The 20060-nt window shown below is 35.8% G+C and overlaps 1 protein-coding gene across 10 annotated transcripts in view; it reads right to left on the reverse strand.

The window, feature by feature from the left end:
- Fryl (FRY like transcription coactivator) overlaps positions 1-20060 on the reverse strand; it is a 234906-nt gene that overhangs the window by 117040 nt on the left and 97806 nt on the right. For all 10 annotated transcript variants that reach the window (XM_048784445.1, XM_048784446.1, XM_048784439.1 and 7 more), the window contains one exon: positions 9012-9211. In XM_048784445.1, the coding sequence (XP_048640402.1) occupies positions 9012-9131 (120 nt within the window). In that variant the 5' untranslated portion in view covers positions 9132-9211. The remainder of the gene's footprint in view (positions 1-9011; positions 9212-20060) is intronic.

Raw genomic sequence — 20060 nt, forward strand, 5'->3', positions numbered from 1 at the left:
CAAGTTGTTCACCCCCCCCCCCCCCCCGTTATTTTGCTGCAGCCGGACTGCGGCAAATAAACATAGACATTAACTGAATAATCATATCAATATATAAATATAAACTGAGGAGAGTGCTGTCAAGGAAAAATATAGCATTCTCTGAGATTACCACCTAAAGATTTATCTAGCTGAGATGGTTATTTTTTTAGGTGTCAATGAGGCTGGATGAACAGATCCCCAGAGCTGGTAAAGCATTATTTCTAGGAATGCCTGGGAAGGTGTTCCCGGAAGGAAGGAAGAATGGCCCTTACCTAAGTGGAAGGATATCATTCAATTGGCAGAGAGCCAACTAAATTTAGAAAAAATTTATGAAGCTTTTCTATGCAGTAGTGTTCAAATCTCCTCTCATTTATGACCATTCTTTATTTAAAAAAAAAAAAATCACAAATGTATTTGCCACTGAAATACATTTCAGTATTTCAGTGGCAAATTCCCAATCTGTCAGAGAATCATGTTTCTAACTAATTTAAATGGGGTCAGAAAAAACACCAGAACACATGGCACTTTAATTTCTTAGCAGGAAGTTTTTGGTATGTCTTTAGCACTTTGCCCCTCAGAGGCTAAGCACACTTCAGTAGTTTTCTTGCAGAATAAGACTTTTATCTGTAAAACCAAACTACACCCCATTCATGTAATTCATGTACTATCTGATGATTCTGTACAATTATATATCTTGCACAATCAATTACTTCTAAAATTTAAGTAAAACAGCTAGTAATTTCCTTAGTAAGTCCTGTAAAACACTATTTCTAAAAGCAGGGACCAAGCCAGGAGTGGTGACAAACACCTGAAGTCCTGGCTACTCAGAGGCCGAGACAGGAGGACCACTTAAGCCTAGGAGTTACACTGGGTAACACAGCAAAACTCCATCTCATAATAATAAGCAAAGTTTGAAAAATATTAAGCTTTTAAAGGGATTTTAGTATTGTAATTTCAGCTGGGTACCCAAGGTAGAATTGGGAGATACAGCAAGGGGTTTCTCCCCAACTTAGTTGACTTATTCAACATTTACAGTGAAGAGGGGGATCAAATCTAAAAAAATTTAATAACCATACAGAAGAAAAAAAGAGAATGATAATCTTTTCAGAAACACACAGTTGCCTTATATTTAACTTTTTTTTTTTTAATGTCTCCACAAACCCACACTTCCTCAAAGCTTTCTAAAGATTTGACATCTAAACAGAGCTTTTCCTGAAGGAGATGACCTATTTTTTCCATAATTAAGAAGTCAGAAATAATTTTTGAATGAAAAGGCTACTCACATTACTAATACAAAAACATGAAATAAATGGACTGTATTAAAAATAAATTACTAACCAAGGACTTTGTATTAACCTCTAAGTTTGATTATAATGTGTTTGAGGATGTCCTAATCGTTGTTCAGGAAGATAAATGGTAGATCCCTCTTATCTGTGAGAGATGTGTTCCAAGATGCCAGAAACCCTGGAGAGGATTAACCCCTAAATATGCTATGCTTTTTCCTATATGTATGGACTGTGTATAGACTAAGTTTACACTACAGTAAATACACTATTTTTTTCCTATGTCAAAATCAATGTATATATTAGGCACAGTAACAGATTAATAATGAAATAGACTAATTAACAATATATCATAATAAAAGCTATATAAAATTTATGAATTATTTCTGGAATTTTCCCTTTAATGTCTTTGGCTCACAGTTGACCTTTAGTAACTGAAACCACAGGGAGGACCATTGTACTGTCTTTCAATTATGTGAGTATTCTAAAAAAATAAGCCTTTCAAAATGTTTTATCCTAAGCAACCCCATTATCACAAATAGCTAAAAAAGTACATAAATTAGTATCTATATTCACACATACATAAATGTCAACACTATGTACTAAATTGTTAATGTTAGCAATTTTTTTCACAATAGCCTCAAATTTGGGTGTAGAACTATCAATAGACTGGCTTAAAAATGATCATCGTACCTTCATTTATTGAAATAATATTCAACTGTTGGAAAGAATGAAACAAGGGCTGGGCATGTAGCTCAGTGATACATTATCTGCCTAGCGTGGATGAGGCCCTGGGTTTAAGCCTCATTTACTACAAAAAAAAAAAGAAAGAAAGAAAAGGAGAGAGGGGGAGGGAAGGAGGGAGGGAAAAGAAAAGGAAAAAAAAAGTGAGACAAATTTATATGGGCTAATATACAATCACCACCAATATAAAGTAAAAATATTTAGGTATAGAAAAAAATATAGATATATTACACACATTTGTATGTGTTTCTTTTAAAGGTGACAGGAGCTACAGAGATGGATAAATAAAAGACATGAAAAAACTGCAGACTAAAAACTGTTGACAGTGTTTAGCTTGATTCATAGTAGAAAAGACATTTTTATTACATAACCTTTAGAACTATTTCCACTTTTCATAATATAAAAATTAATAATGATTCTAAGATCCATAATTCTTTATGTTGTAATTTGATTCTACAACTTCTGTATATGTTCAGACTACTAACAACACCAAGTCCCTCCTGAGGAAAGCAAGAGAATTTACTGAAAAGATTTTGATGGCATGATAACAGTAAGCCTGAAATATTTCAATAATCTCCGATTAAAGATGGAAAGCTGAACACAGAGACTACATTCTCCCCTAAGTCCCCACTAAGATGATAACAAAATAACTTTCACAGGAGTTAAAACCAAAAGGACAAGTGAGTGGGAGATGAGGTAAAAAGCCACACAAACAACAGGGATTCTTTAGTAGGCAAGAGGGAGAGTCAGATGTGTGCTCCTTCAGTCAGCAGGCATTCACCCAAATTTTTACTGAGTGTGTAGTATGCCAAGCATTGTTCAGCTCTAAGATCCAGCCCTGAACAAGATGGAAAACTCCCTGCCCTTGTGGGGCTGAGAGTCTACAGTATCTTAGACTTAGAAGAGGAAGGTGGAATGGGGTCGAAGATTTGAGATGTCCATGGAGAAAATGACACTGGAACACAAGCACAGGGAAGCGAGCCTTCCACACCCTTCAGAGAGTGATGGTGGGTAACCCAGCGGATGCTGTGAGACTCCCAGGAGGCTCAGGAATTGGAAACCTTGGGTACTCTGGAAGTACAGCTAAAGTAAGGATAAAAATAAGAAGGTCTGTTAAGATTGTTTTAAAAAGATTATATAAGAAAGATTAAGACTCTTCCTTCTCTACCTTCTCCTACCTCCTGAGAAAGGTGACCATCCCTTCTCTTGCCCTCCGAAGAACGGTCTTTCTTTAGAAAGGGCAAGATAGATGCTGACTAGGGGATGTGGCAGATGGAGATGGGTATAATACCAAAGATAGAGTAAGTAAAACTTCATATACCAAATAGCAAAACCCCAGTGATCTTCTGCCTCTAACTCCCCATTACAATAGCAGCCAAAGACCAATCTCTCCCATTCAGGATCCTGCAGGAGCAGCCTGATTAGACCCTGGACAAAGATCTGACATTGATGGTCCACACGATTATACACCAAAGACCACAGTCAAAAAGGCTCTTCCAAGTACATGGGTTTTCAATCAGTTGTTTAGCACCTCATTTTAAAAATATAACATGTTAAAATAAACATTAAAGGAGGAGGCAAAACTAATAAGAAAATGCAGTTTGGAGCAAATAGATCAGACCAAAAAAAAAAAAAGAAACACTTTTTAATATATATTATATGTATGTGTATACATATATACACACATATATATTATTCAATATTCTCAAAAAACAATGGAAATTGTACTTTTTTTTTTTTTTTTTTTTTTTTTTTTTTTTGGGTGCTGGGGATTGAACCTAGTCCTTATCATGAAATTATAGAGCTTAAAAAAATGCTGGGCTTAAACCACATACATAAGGTCCAAATCAGGCGATGACTGGTTAAAGCTTTTTTTCTATCTTCTTTTCTAGTCACTTGCAATCTAAAAGATTAACAGGTGTGCTTGGTTATCCCTGGCTCATTACCCAAGACTGATCCATCTCCTTTCAAAAAGGAAGAAAGAAACCTAAAATACTGGATTGCATAGTGTGCAAGCTGCAATTTCAATCAATGACTGCCCTTCCTGAATGTTCCTCCTAAAATGAAAATGAAATTGTTAGTAAAAATCAAGCTCAGATAATCCTTGACTCTTTTGGCCTCCTTACCCTCCTTTTTTATTAAGGTTTCTAACATGGGAAATGGAAAAAAAAAAAAAAAAACATTTTCTCATTATAGTGGCAGATTAAGTTCTTTCAACAAAAGCCATTGACATTTGTGCTTCCAAATGATTCCATAACCTATTGTCCTAACTGACCACGAGGCTTGCTAGCATCCTTATGCTGTTTTCTTTAAAGTGACTCTGTTCTGCTTTGAGAACTCAGAGTCACTGTGCACAGTTGGTTATTGACTCAGAGTAGAGGATACATTTTAAAATAAATGAAATCACAATAAAAGCATTTGAATCTATAATATAAACACTGTCACAAAATATATTAAATATATCTTCACTACCTTGATGCTCTGACTGCCAACCTACCCACACCTGGATATAAATGAAAACAAAGCAGATCTAGATAAGGAGGAATAATTTACACATATGTGTAATGGGTAAAAATCTGTAAGACAGGATGAGGATTTGGGGGGTTTCCTGGTACGGCAGGGAGAGTAAGCAAGGATGACTCTTCTAAGGGTGATGATGGGGTAGAAACCTCAATGTTCTGGTGGAATCTGCACCACTATTCACCACCATCTTATAATCTCATCTTAAGAGTCTATAGCTGGTATCTCTGAAATGATATTTAATGAATAAATAAAATAGAATCTGCATTGGACTATTCTGAAAGAACTTCTAGAAACTGTTAGAATAATGCATTATGTTTTATTAGAAGAACAAGGGGCACAAATCAGAGCAATATTACTTAAGGCCAAATTCCACTTATAACACAAGCCCTTAACAAACACCTTTTCCAAGTCCCTACCACAATGGGCAGTGTTATAGACACAAAGAAGGGACACCAAGTTCCTGACATCAGGCAACTCAAATCAGAGGAGACAGATAGGTGCTATGATTTAGATATGAGGCATCCCACACACTCATACACAAGACAATGCAAGAACACCCCTTCAGAGGTGAAAGGATTAGATTATAAGAGGTGTAACCTAACAGATGGCTTAATCCACTAATGTGGATTAACTGGGTGGTAACTATAGGCAGATAGGATGTGGCTGGAGGTGGTGGGTCACTGGGGACATGCCTTTGGTGTTTACAGTTTGTCCCTGATGAGCAGAGCTTCCTAGTGGCCATGTCCTGGGCTGCTTTCCTCCACCATACCCTTCGGCTGCTCTGCCTCATCTAGGGCCCATAGTTATTAAATCAGCCTTCTATGAACTGAGACCTCTAAAACTGTGAACCAAATAAACTTTTCCTTCTCTAAAATTGTTCTTGCCAGATCTTTTGGTCACAATAGTAAAAAAGCTGACTAGAACACCACCAGGTAAGCAATTAACCATAATACCTCATAGTCATGATCTGTATGTACACACAAAGACACAGTGTAATTTCAAATTGCTACATGGTAATTACAGATGCATAATATTTACATTGTATAGATGCAATAGGTAAAACATTTATTTGGCTTGAGGTAGGAACATTGTTAGAGGGAACAAACCGGAAGTTTGGAAGGATGAGTAGAATTTTAAAATTCAGGAGTTAAAAACATTTTAGGGGCTGGGGGCTGTAGTTCAGTGAGAGAGCAGTTGCCTAGCATATGTGAAGCACTGGGTTCAATCCTCAGCACTATATACATATGTATATATACATATGTATATATACGTATATATACATATGTATATATACGTATATATACATATGTATATATACNACATATGTATATATATGTATATATACATATGTATATATACGTATATATACATATGTATATATACGTATATATACATATGTATATATACGTATATATACATATGTATATATACATATATATACATATGTATATATACATATATATACATATGTATATATACATATATATACATATGTATATATACATATATATATGCTGTCCATCTACAACTACAAAAAAAAAAATTTAGATTGGGGAAAATAATAAAAACACACACCAGCATAAAAGAATATATAGAAGATGTTTTAAGTATCATAGCATATCAAGATAGGAGAATCAATAGGAAAGGTAGTAGAATACAACAGTTACTAATATGGCATTATGTAAAAATGTGGATGTGTAACTGATGTGATTCTGCAATCTGTATTTGGGGTAAAAATGGGAGTTCATAACCCACTTGAATCTAATGTATGAAATATGATATGTCAAGAACTATGTAATGTTTTGAACAACCAATTAAAAAAAAAAAAAAGATAGGAGAATCGTAAGACATCACCCTGACTTTGACAAGACAATGGAGCACCTGGGATGACCTAAAGATGCTAGAACCTTCTTCACAGGAATGACAAGGGACAGAGTTGCCAGAAGCAGAAAGTAGTATTTGTATCACAGACAAAGAAAAGTCGGGTGAGTGAAAAGAAAATGGCACAGTGATGGACACTTCATGGCTAGCTAGAAGCTCCTGCATGCCCTCGGCAGAGCCGCCACCTAATCTAGACAAGGACAGGGCACCGGAAAGGAAAGGAAGGATTTTAAATTGCCATTTATATAGACTCTGTCACATTGGGTAAGCTCAGCCATATTTTCCATTTAATACTTTCACTCTCAAGACCTTTACATTTGGAAATTAAAAATTCCTTTAGGGACATATAATATTTGAGAACTCCTAGGACCACACCACATGGCACTACTAGCAAATATTTTATAAAATTGGCAGTGATTTTAAAATGTGCTGTGCAAGTTGAAAATTGCTGAAGCTGGGGGATAGATGCTGAGTACTTCTTAGACTATAAATCTCTACTTTATGTATTACTGAAATTTCCCATAAGTTTTTAATATACTTTCCCAAAAAAGGGGTTCCCTTTCTCATTGTATGCTGTTTAAATAGACAAGTGTAGCAATTTATCACAATTCAGAGATTATTGAAAAGAAAATTAACATTTTGTAGATTAAGCACATATATAATTAAAACTTATCATTATTTATTCAGGTCTATAAGTTTTTTGTAACCCTTATTTATAAACCAGAACTTTATACTGTGCACATATTGCAAAAATACATACAAAATAATCATTATTATTGTAGAAAGCAATCATGGGATGATTTAAATTGAATATAATGATGTCCACAGTTTTGAAATATACATTTGGCTGGTGGTTTTTTAACCCATTATTATGTATTAAAGCCCAGGATGCATTATTTCATAAATGCTTTCTTCAGATTAGTTTCTTCTACTTAATTTTCAGAATTAAGCAGAATTTCTGAGAAACACTGTCAGTAATTTTAAGTCTTTCCACACTAAGAATTTTAAGAGCATGTAAAAACACTTCTTTCACCTTCCCTCTCTCCCTAGGTCACCACCTCTCCTCTACTCCTTCCTTTGAGGAAGCAGACAGCCAATATTAATACACCTAACTCCCACTCGGCCACTTAATGGCTTTGGACCTCTGACAGCAATGAGCCCTCCAAACCGCATACTGGAAGTGAATGTCTATCAGTCACCCAGTTGTGTGAGGAATAAAAGTTTTAGCTGAGGGCTGGGGTTATAGCTCAGCAGTAGAGCACTTGCCTTGCACTTGTGAGGTACTGGGTTCGATCCACAGCACCACATAAAAAATAAATAAATAAAGATATTTAAAAAAGAGTTTCAGCTGGTATGTCCTTCATCTTTACCTCCATTGCCATTAACACTCTTCTAACCTACACTGTGATCCTAGCACACCATATTCCCCGTCCCTTTAAGCCCAAAGAGTAACCTAAACTGCCACCTGTATTTTCAAAGCGCCTTGAACCAAGGTATATTGACAAGCCCAGCCTGTTCTCTTAGTGACCAGACTGCTTTACTTCCAAATCCAATTGCCTCTTTCATTACACTCTGTCTCTCTATAATATCTGGCAATGATATTTCTATTCTATACTCCATTTCCCTTGATATCAGTACCTGCTCTTTGGGGTTTGATACAGATTATGCCCAAATATACAATTTCTAGTCTCCATCTCTTTGTGTTCTGAAGAAGAATTTCCAATCACCAATCAAGGAATTCCACATGGTTAGCTCTCCAGTGAATCAAGTTCAATGCACCAAATTGAAAGATTTCAAACCTAAGAATATTCCTGTGTGCTTTACCCAAGAAAATACATTCCCATCTTTCTTAATACTGCAAAGCATCTTAACCCTTAACTTTCACTTAAAATGCCACTCCTATTTAAATACTTCTCAAGTCCTCTTTGATTACCTGTCAAGTTCTATTGATTCTACTCGTCATTTCTCTCGCTTTCCTCTGCAACTACTTCTGTTTATGCCTTACTTAGTTCACGAACCTTTTCATTCCAATCTGAACTGGATACAATAGCTAAATAGTCTCTGCCATCACTCTCTGCTTTTCTTATTGTCTGACCATTTTGTCACCTATCATGGGCAGCACTTACAACCGTTCAGAATCTTAACAAAGTATTTCCTTCCTCCTTATCACAGGCTGTCACCACTTAAGAGTCCATCATGTTCCCTAGCTATGCCTCATGTACTATAAGCATAAAAATATAATGACTAGTTTATTATAACTTTGGCTACATTCTTAATGACAACTTGTAGACTATCCTAGAGTTCCTTTATTTACTATTATGTTTTTATCTGGCCTTCATAATTCCCATTGGTCAAGTTTTTGTTGTTGTTGTTGTTGTTGTTTTTGTGCTTGTGGTAATTTATCAAAGTGGATTCTAAAATCATTGCAGGTTTCTGGATCGCCACTCCATTACTTAAACTTTTTTTCCCAGTATATAATTTCCTTCAGAAATTTTGTATTATAATGGTTAATGCAAAAGTCAAGAAAATATTTCAGATTTATAGGTCAGCTCAACTCACCAAGGGTTCAGCCATTACAACTTCAATTTTCTTTTCAGCTTGAACAGCAAATTCTGCAAAGAGGCTCTTGATGACATATTCGCCAGGCTTGACATCCGGGTCAATTGTAATGTTTGACATGATGAGGTTCTTTCTTCCCCAAGTGGAATGAAAGTTGGAAGAAGCACAGTACTTATTCACTTTGCTGACTGGTGCTGAAGCTAAAAGTTAAAGAAACCAAAGAATCCTACATTAGTCATCAGATCAATGAGGCCTCCCATAACAACAGTGCTTAATATGCATCCTGCTCCTTACCCCTCCAAATCCCCAATCTCCATTACCATGCTCCATTTTTCTCTATCACACTTGCCACTTCTAATGTATTGCCTAACATATTCAACGTAGTAATATATCACGTTTACTATGTACTATTTCTCTCTTTACTTTAATGTGAGTACTAATAAAAACAGGGATTCTCTTTTGAGCTTTTTGTCCATGGATGAAGCCCAGGTACCACCAACAATGCCTGGCATACACTAGGTGCACGATAAATAGTTACTGAATGAATGGATGGATTCTAATCAGGTAATCAAGTACAACAAAGGTAATAAAACAGATATGAATAAGTGAAACAAGAATGGTACTAGGGAATTGAAAGACAACTTTGAAAAGCATGTTTATGGAAGGTCTCAATGAAGAAGCTACAAGTGAACCTAGGCCCAAAGATGGAAAAAAGGCAGCAAGCCAAAGCACCAGGAACACAAGTACAAGACTAGACATGTCTGCTTGAGAAGCAAAAAGACAAGGGAAGAAGCTGGGTGAAGGGGGTTGTGAGAGAAGGTCAGAATCATTAGTCAGGATGCAAGTCAGAGGACCCTGCAGGATTTTGTAAAGAAATTGGATTTTGCCAAGTGCGGGGGCACACATGACTCAAGAGGCTGAGGCAGGAGGACTGCAAGTTCACTAAGTTCTTAGCAGACTTAGGGACTTAACTAAGTTGCTTAGAGCCTCACTATCTCATAACAAAAAATGAAAAAGGGTTGGGGATGTGGCTCAGGGGTTAAGCATCCCTGGGTTCAATTCCCAGTACAAAAAATTTATGTATTTTTATATTAAGGTGTATTATATGTAATATATAGAATTATGTATATATTATATATATATAATTTTATTTTTAAATGCAGTTAATATTCAATGAGAAAGTGGAAAGCATTAACATACAGAGGGATAGGATCTGAATTCTATAAAGATCTCTCTAGCACCTCTGGAGAATGGTTTGAAGAGGGCAAACACAGGATCAAGGGGTGCCATACAAAAATCCAAGTGAGATGACCCTGGCTTGGCCTGGAGGATGGTGATGGCATAGGACAGAAACAAAAGGAGCGGAGACTTGTCACATGTTAGTGCATTAAATATGGAGGTGAGGGAAAAGAATTAACGACTCACAGGATTCTTATTTGAATCGCTCAAAGGATAGTGGTGCCATCTACTCAAATGGGAATTGTCTTGGTGTTTGGCAAACAGGAAGTAGCACCAGGGCTGGAGGACTAAGAGTACACATCAGTGACAGCTTCACTTGTCTTGACTGACTAAGCAGCCTACCAGTCTATAATTTATCCAGTCACTTCCCTCCTCCAGCCTGATAATATTGACCCTCCCATCTTCTTCCTTCTGCTTATATGACCCCTTTAGGCCTAACACACCTGTGTTCATGGAAATTGATAAGTTTGTACTTCTCTACCTCAACCTGATCTTTAGTGACGGTTTTTCTCCACTTAAGTATGCCCTATAAGTAACCCCATCCTTCAAAAGGGAGCAGAACACAATCAGCACAAACATAGTATGTGAAAATATAAAACCTGTTCAAAATCTCAAAATTACTGCCAACTGTTAATATTGTATCTAAAAATAAATATCTTTGTATCAGAACATGTCAAAATACATTATGTATTGTATTCTAGAATAAAAATTGTATAATAAAAACAATGCAAAACAAAAATTCACAGTCCTTTAAACACAGTGACCATTATTTCAAACAATGACCTGTTTGTTTATTCTGTGTCATGATCCAACATTGTGTATTATCAAAGAGGGAATCTATTAACAAATGTCATTGTGAAATAAAGCTCTTAAAATTTTTTTAAAAATTAGTTTGGGTCACTAAGAATACTAAAAATGACATCCCAACCCCCCCTTTTTTACTTCCTTAAAAATTACACATAAGCAAATATTACTAGGTATTATAACTGGATACTTTAGAAATTTGCCAACAGAACCAGAAGTTTCAGAAAAACTTTGTGTTACTTTCCCAGATAAAAACATTTCAAATTAGAAAACTCAAAATTTTATTAAAAACAAATATGTTAATCAAATAAGATAAAGTAATTTAATTCAATTATATTTCTTAGTGGGTGTTTAATAAATGTTTGTTTGTTATATTTATTATTATAAGAAAGTTACAGTGAACATATTTATTGATTGAAATTTCAGGCCATAAGACAATCTTATCTCAGGCACATGGGACTATAAATAATTTTTATAACCTAATTAACAGAATGCTATACAAACATCTGAAGTGATATTATTAAAAAGAAATATATTGACTAGCATGGGAAAGTGTTCAAAGTACAGTGTTAACTGCAAAAAGACTATAAGAGTATGCATACAAAACCAAAATAAAATTAGAAGGCAGGAAAGCCTATTTGCAGCCTATAATAAATCACAGTTAACCACTTTTACCTCCAACCACAAAACTAATGAAATCAATGAGAAAAAGACCAATGCCCACCCCCAACTAAAAACAGGATAAAAGTTAGAAGCAAAAATCAAACTCAAATAAATAGAATAATAATATTGGAGGTCAAAAAATACAAAGCATTTAAGCTCACTAATATTCTAAAACCAAGCAAATCTTTACCCCTCACACATCAGATAGAGCACTAATCACTGGGGTATATAAACAACTCAAAAAGCTAGACACCAAAAAAAACAAATAATAATAAATAAAAAATAATAATAAAAAAAATCAATAAATGGGCCAAGGACTCGAACAGACACTTCTCAGAAGATGATGTACAATCAATCAACAAACATATGAAAAAATGTTCATCATCACTAGCAATTAGAGAAATGCAAATCAAAACTACTCTAAGATTTCATCTCACTCCAGTCAGAATGGCAGTTATTATGCATACAAATAACAATAAGTGTTGGCGAGGATGTAGAGGAAAAGGTTCACTCATACACCGCTGGTGGGACTGCAAATTGGTGCAGCCAATATGGAAAGCAGTATGGAGATTTCTTAGAAAATTGGGAATGGAACCACCTTTGACCCTGCTATCCCTCTCCTCCATCTATATACCCAAAGGACTTAAAAACAGCATATTACGGGGACACAGCCGCATCAATTTTTATAGCAGCACAATTCACAATAGCTAAACTGTGGAGCCAACCTGGATGCCCTTCAATAGATGAATGGATTAAAAAATGTGGCACATATATATACACAAAATGGAATATTACTCAGCAATAAAAGAAAATAAAATCATAGCATTTGCAGGTAAATGGATGGAGTTAGAGAAGATAATACTAAGTGAAGTTAGCCAATCCCAAAAAAACCAAATGCCAAATGTTTTCTTTGATATAAGGAAACTGATTCATAGTGGGATAGGGAGGGAGAGCATGGGAGGAATAGACGAACTCTAGATAGGGCAGAGGGATGGGAGGGGAAGGGAGGGGCCATGGGATTAGAAATGATGGTGGAATGTGATGGTCATCATTATCCAAAGTACATGTATGAGGACACGAATTGGTGTGAGTATACTAAGTATACAACCAGAGATATGAAAAATTGAGCTCTCTATATATTATAATGCATTCCACTGTTATATATAAATTTAAAAAATATTCTAAAACCAAATAGGAATTAGATTATCTTCCCTTTCATGCTACTCATCTTGGAAAATATATGTGGATTTTTTTCACATTCTGCTAATATTGAAGATGCCCACTCTAAGCAGGAAGAAGAAAGCAAGTTTTCACACAACAATATTAACTTGATGACACGTGACTGCTTGAATTAAATATTTATAATGTTAAGTAGTAGAATTTCTCTGCATGCTATTATAAAATACTGAAACTTTTGTCAGCTTATAAGGGAATAAGACATAAATATGAAAATATAATTCTTTAGAACACAATTCAGGCTTTGAATTACAAATAGTAAAAACCTAATATCATATTCAAGCTTCTTGGGATATAAATCTACTAAGCTCTAACTGCCAATAATAGGAATAAAGCAAGCCCTGAATATTTAAAATTCCAACATTTCTATTATTTGTCTTATATCAAGTGTAACTAAAAGTTAAATATTAATATTTCTAGATGGCTTACTCTTGCTATAGCATTGTGCTTATTTGACATTTATTATTATCTCATGTTCAAAGAACTTCTGTGTTCTTACAAAATAAATTTAAATTTGGTCAAGAAAAAGAGACAAGTAAGAAGTGACATAATCCTTAAAATGATATGCTTGGGGTCATTATTGTAATGGATTTCAGCCCCCTCATTTCTGTCCCTACTATATTATTATGTACAACCTTCCAAATAGTATCATCCTTCAAAATGCATGAGATTCTCAACAAGTTGGGTGTTTTGGAATCTCACAGGTTGATATGACCTTGGCAGAGTCTATGAAAGCTGCCTCTTGTTCCCTCTCTCCCAAGAAAAGGTTTTAAGGGAGAAAAATCCCTACACAGTAGTCACAAGACTTCTATATGTACATACATATTACATGCAAATGTTTATGCATCAATTTATACAACACAGAAATATAATAAGTTACCATACAATTGCTTATTACAATAATTACTAATTGTATTGACTAATATGAATCTCGATGACACCTATAAAAGAAAAGGTATAAGGTAAATGGCTTTAGAGCAAGAACAAAAGTAAAAAATGTCTCTGAATATAAAAGGCAAATACAAAATTCTTAGTTTGAAAAGGAAACTTATAGGGCTGGGGCTGTAGCTCAGTGATAAAACACTTGCCTAGCATGTTAAAGCCCCTCAATTTGATCCTCAACAAACACAAAAAACAAAAGAGCAAAAAGCAAACCTACTGCAGATAGTTATGTCATGGTTATAACAAACTGATGCTAAAGTCTGTGGAAAGAAAATGACCTAGAATAGCCAATACAATACTGAGAGAGGAGAATAAAGTCATAGGACTGACACTACCTGACTTTAAGTCTTATTATAAAGCCACAGTAATTAAGACATTGTGTTGTTGGCAAAAGAAGAGACAAACAGATCAATGGAACAGAACAGACAGCCCAAAAAATAAACCCACACAAGTAGAGTCAACTGATCTTTGACAAAGGAGCAAAAGCAGTTCAAGGAAGAATGATGACTTTTCACCAATTGTACTGAAACAACTAGGTTTCTACACATAAAAAAAATAAATAAATAAAAGTAAAAGAATCTAGACATACAAATTTCACCTTCCACAAAAATTCACTGAAAACAGATCATAGATTCAAATGTAAATGCAAAATTATAAAATTCATAGGAGATAGGAAAAAATCTAGGTGATCTTGAGTTTAGTGGTGGACTTTTTACACAAACATCAAAACCTAAGAGCATGAAAAAAAATAGGTTGGAATTTACTAAAGTAAAACCTTCAGCTCTGCGAAAGACAATTTTAAAAGATGAAAAGACAAGCCTACAAAAGACATATCTAATGAGAACTGCTATCCGAAATACATGAAGAACTCTTAAATCTTAACATTAAGAAAAACTCCATTTAAAAATGGGCACATGCTCTGAGCAGACATAAGAAGACATACAGATTAAAAGTTATTAAAAAATACTGCAATGTATTCATGGAATTGCAAACAATGGAAACCACTATATACCTATTAGAATGGCTAAATCCCAAAACACTTAGACCAAATCCTGGTAAGGATGTGAAGGAATACAAAATGGTGGGAATATAAAATGGTACAGTCATTTTGAAGACAGTTCAGTCACTTCTTATAAAACTAAACATAATTCTTACCAAACAGTCCAGCAATTCTACTCTTTGGTCTTTAACTAAAGGAAATGAAAAACTTAGCCACACAAAACCCTGCCTACAGATGTTTTTAGCAACTTTACTCGTAATTGCCAAAACATGGAAGCAATCAAAAAGTCCTTCAATAGGTGGGTGTGTACATCCAGAAAAGAGAGTATTATTCAGCGCTAAAAAGAAATTAGCTATCAAGCCATGAAAAGATGGAGGAGCCAGACATGATGCCCTCAAACTCCAGTGACTTGGAAGGCTGAGGAAGGAAGATCACAAGTTTGAGATTAGCCTGAGTGACCTAGACTCAGGCTAAGTGGTGGGCTTAATTTTAAGGCAGTGAAAAACCACTTTGTATGATACTATGATTGTCATTATACACCTGTCAAAACCTATAAAATACATAACACAGTGAACCCTAATGTGAACTATGGACTATGTATATTAACAGTATTTCATCAGTGGTAGCAAATATACCCCCAAATTAACAGGGAAGGTTGAGGGGAGGGATATACAGGAACTCTTTGTACTTTCTACTCAATTTTTCTGTAAGCTTAAAACTGCTCAAAAAATTCATTAATTTAAAAAACAAGAAAGAAAAAGCAAGCCTATCTATCCCTGTCAACCAGAACCAAAAGTGCCTGGAAGAGTCAAAGCAACAAAATGCTCAAGATTAAATAAGAAAGTACCTGGAACAAGATCAAAGACAGGAAACAGTTTCTAAGTCAATTAAAAATATAATTTCAGCCACATACCTGTAATCCCAGAGACTCAAGAGGCTGAGGCAAGAGGATTCCAAGTTCCAAGCCAGTCTTGGCAATAGATAGATAGATAGATAGATAGATAGATAGATAGAGGGCTGTGGATGTGGCTCTGTGGTAGAGTACCCCTGGTTCAGTCCCCAGTATTGAAGGAAAGAAGGGAGGGAGGGAGGAGGGAAGGAAGGAAAGAAGGATGGAAGGAGGGAAGGGTGGGTGTAGGGGGAAGAAATCAAAAGTACCCACCAGTTTATACGTTTATGGGTCAAAGGAGAGACAAAGGAAGCAATATCGTATTTCAGGTGAGGTCAGGTAGACTGATACACTTTTCAACAAACTATCCAGAGGAAAACTGCACATCTGAAAACCCTTGTATGTAAAGAAGAAAAAAGGACATGTGTGCTGTGTGTGTTAAGTGGTACACTATGAAAACATCCTTTGACTTCAAATGCACAAACATGGCTTATTGAGAGCAGAAAATGGGCTGTCAGGTAAGGGATAGCTCAAAATTTCTTCATGTTAGTAAAAAGCAAAACAAGCACTGTTTATTTCTTAATCAAGCATGATGGCATTTCATCCTAACAAATCTTATTTACCTCTGTTGGTAAATGGCTCTCTAAAAAGTGTCCCAATTTGTAGCATTTGCCAATATTCATCATATAAATATTCCTGCCACAACTGATTAGAAGTCACCAATGGTTGAACAACCAGTGTGTTAAAGTCTTGGTAGAAACTAGATTTAAAAAAAAAAAACAAAAAAAAAAAAACAGTACTTGTAGTAATTTTCCATATATGATGAGGAAACTGACTCCATGTTAATATTACTGACAACTGGGAGCAGAGGTGCTGGAATATGAACTCAGGTACTATTGTGCTGTTTTGTTGTTTTGTTTTGTTTCGGTGGGGGAGTTCTGGGGATTGGACCCAAGGGTGCTTTACCACTGAGTTAAGTCCTCAGCCCTTTTTATTTTGAGGTAGGATCGCACTAAGTTGCTTAGGCCCTATCCAGGTTGGTAAGGCTGGCCTCTTGTGATCCTTCTGTCTCAGCCTCCTGAGTCATTGGATTACAGGCCTGTGCCACCATGCCAGCTCAGATACTGGTTTCTACCAACTTTCACTCAGAAAGTTGATTTATTTCCTCCAAAACTGCCAAATTACAATGTACCCTTTTCTTCTTTTAAGGTCCAGATTCTTAATATACTACTTGCCTAGAGTAAGTACTTACAAACTCAGATATTTTGGTTGTACCTTCTAACTGATGTGCATAAAAGAGACTAAACAGAAAAGACTTCCCTGCTTTGATTAGACAAACATTTACCTGTATTTTCTTTTAACTCTTGTTAGTTTCACTTCATTCAATTTAATTCTGTTTTCTAACTGGAGTTTATTTGGGCTACTGATATAAAGATTTTATTTATTTTTTCCCCAATATTTAACCAATTCCTTTGGGTCATTTACTGAAATTCTATCATGAACTAAATCCATACTCAAATATACTTTCTGGGCTTTCTGTTCAGCTAATTAACAGTCTGTTTCTGCATCAGTACCACATTTTTAATTATTGCTATTTTTTAATAGGTTTTATTACCTGTTGGCACAAAATAATATTCCTGTTTACAGAATATCTCAGCTGCTGTCACTTATTCTCCCAAGCTCACACATATCTCCACACATTAATCTAACCAAAACCAGCATCTAATGTTAAGACTCCTTGAGTAGAAGCTGGCTCGCCCTCAACTGACTCATCTTTTGGGTACCCAAAGAAAAATGTATCCTTTCCTTCACAGAACATCTATCTAAATCTACTAATCCTATTTCTAAGTACTTTGCTTCTGCTTTGTGTGAATAAAATCATTTCCCCTCACTATTCAGTTTTATGTTTTTGCTTCTGGTTCAATTGAAATGGATAGAAAAATTTAAACTTCTGCTTGTTCTCTGAACAGCTGTTTCTAAATGTTTATTTATCCTAATCTAAACTCTTCTGACTAAAAATGATTTCTAAACACAGAAGTCCTATGACATCTTTGGCACATGTTCAATGCTTTCTTACTTGATGCACACTACAGAAATATCACTATAAAGCTTAAAAAAAAGGACCTATCTTTTAAATAATCCATTATTCACTCAGCCAGAGTATCCCTGTTATTATTATTTTCTTAAAAACATTTCTGTTACTCTTTGGAAGCTCAGCTTAAAATCTATTCTAAAAACCCAGAGATCATGTGGCATTTTTAAAATGTGCATAGGCCTGGGAGTCAGAAGATAAGGACCCTAGACTTGTCTGTCTTGGCTACTTACTAGCCTTATAATCTTGCTAAAGTAATTTCACCCCTTTTGTTTCCCATGTAGCAAATGAACACATTGAATTAAATGTCAGTGAGGGGTATGTATCAGAAACAACAAGATGTTATTTTCATTGTTGTTCTCTACTCTTTCTCCCATAAAAAGATTATTTGCTGGTTAAAAATTGATCTTTCTCCTGCAGCTGGACATCAGGTTGGGGATTAGCACTGGACAGCCCTGAAGTGAGAATCAGCACACCAAATCCAAGAAGACCTCACCAGCAAACACAACTGGGTCCAGGGTCTGGGGAAAAGTTCACAACCGTAAACGGATTTGTATTCATGTTCTCTGACTCCTAAGCAGCAGAGCGAAGTCTAAAAAGATGGGCTGGGCCCCCCTGAGGCTAGGGTTATAGAAGGGTTTCCTCCTAGTACCTTAACAGGCTGCTAGCCCAGAGAGGCCAGGGCTGCTTTCCCTTCCATCTTTCTTGGAGTTACTGCTTACAATATTGTAGCAGCCTGACCCACAATTACCAATGCACACCTAATGGTATCTAGCCGTCACAGACAAGGAAAACAAATGCAACATTTAGTCAATACCAGCAACAAATATCAGGATAGGTACTATGGTTTGGAGGTTGAACACTCCCAAAGGCCCATGTGTTGAAGGCTTGGTTCCCATGGTGGTGCTGCTGAGAGGTGGACCTTTAAGAGGGCCCTAGGAACAAATTTTTACCCCTCACACATCAGATAGAGCACTAATCTCTAGGATATATTAAAAAAAAAAAAAAAAAAAAAAAAAAAACACTCAAAAAGCTAAGCACCAAAACAACAAATAACTTAATCAACAAATGGGCCAAGGACCTGAACAGATACTTCTCAGAAGCGATATACAATCAATCAACAAATATATGAAAAAATGTTCATCATCTCTAGCAATTAGAGAAATGCAAATCAAAGCTACTCTAAGATCATCTCACTCCAGTCAGAATGGCAGCTATTATGAAGAGAAACAACAATAAGTGTTGGAGAGGATGTGGGGAAAAAGGTACACTCATACATTGCTGGTGGGACTGCAAATTGGTGCAGCCAATATGGAAAGCAGTACGGAGATTCCTTGGAAATCTGGAAATGGAACCACAATTTGACCCAGCTATCCCACTCCTTGGTCTATACCCAAAGGACTTAAAAATGGCATACTACAGGGACACAGCCACATCAATGTTTATAGCAGCACAATTCACAATAGCTAAACTGTGGAACCAACCTAGATGCCCTTCAATAGATGAATGGATTAAAAAAAAAAAAAAACATGTGGCATATATACACAATGGAATTTTACTTGGCAATAAAAAAAAATAAAATCATGGCATTTGCAGATAAATGGATGGCATTGGAGAAGATAATACTAAGTGAAGTTAGCTAATCCCCAAAAAACAAATGCCGAATGTTTTCTCTGAGATAAGGAGGCTGACTCATAGTGGGGCAGGGAGGGGGAACATGGGAGGAATAGATGAATTATAGATAGGGCAGAGGGATGGGAGGGAAAAGGAGGGGACAGGGGATTAGCAAGGATGGTGGAATGTGATAGACATCATTATCCAAAGTTCATGTATGAAGACACGAATTGGTGTAAACATACTTTATATATAAACAGATATGAAAAATTGTGCTGTATATGTGTAATAAGAATTGTAATGCATTCCACTGTCATTTATTTTTTTAAAAAATCAATTAAAAAAAAAAAGAAGAGGGTCCTTGTGGGAGATCCTTAGGTCACTGGGGTAGTACTCCAAAAGGGTAGGACCCTGGCCCATTTCTCTTCTTTTGGATCCCTGCCATTGCCAACACTCCCACCAAACACCTAAAAGCAATGGGTCTGCCCAATCGTGGACTGGAGCCTCTAAATAAACCTTTTCTCTTCATAAGGTTATTATCTCAGGGATTTTGTTATGGTGATAGAAAGC

This window comes from Marmota marmota, unplaced genomic scaffold (genome assembly GCF_001458135.2).
Source record: "Marmota marmota marmota unplaced genomic scaffold, marMar, whole genome shotgun sequence".
Taxonomy (NCBI): Eukaryota; Metazoa; Chordata; class Mammalia; order Rodentia; family Sciuridae; genus Marmota; species Marmota marmota.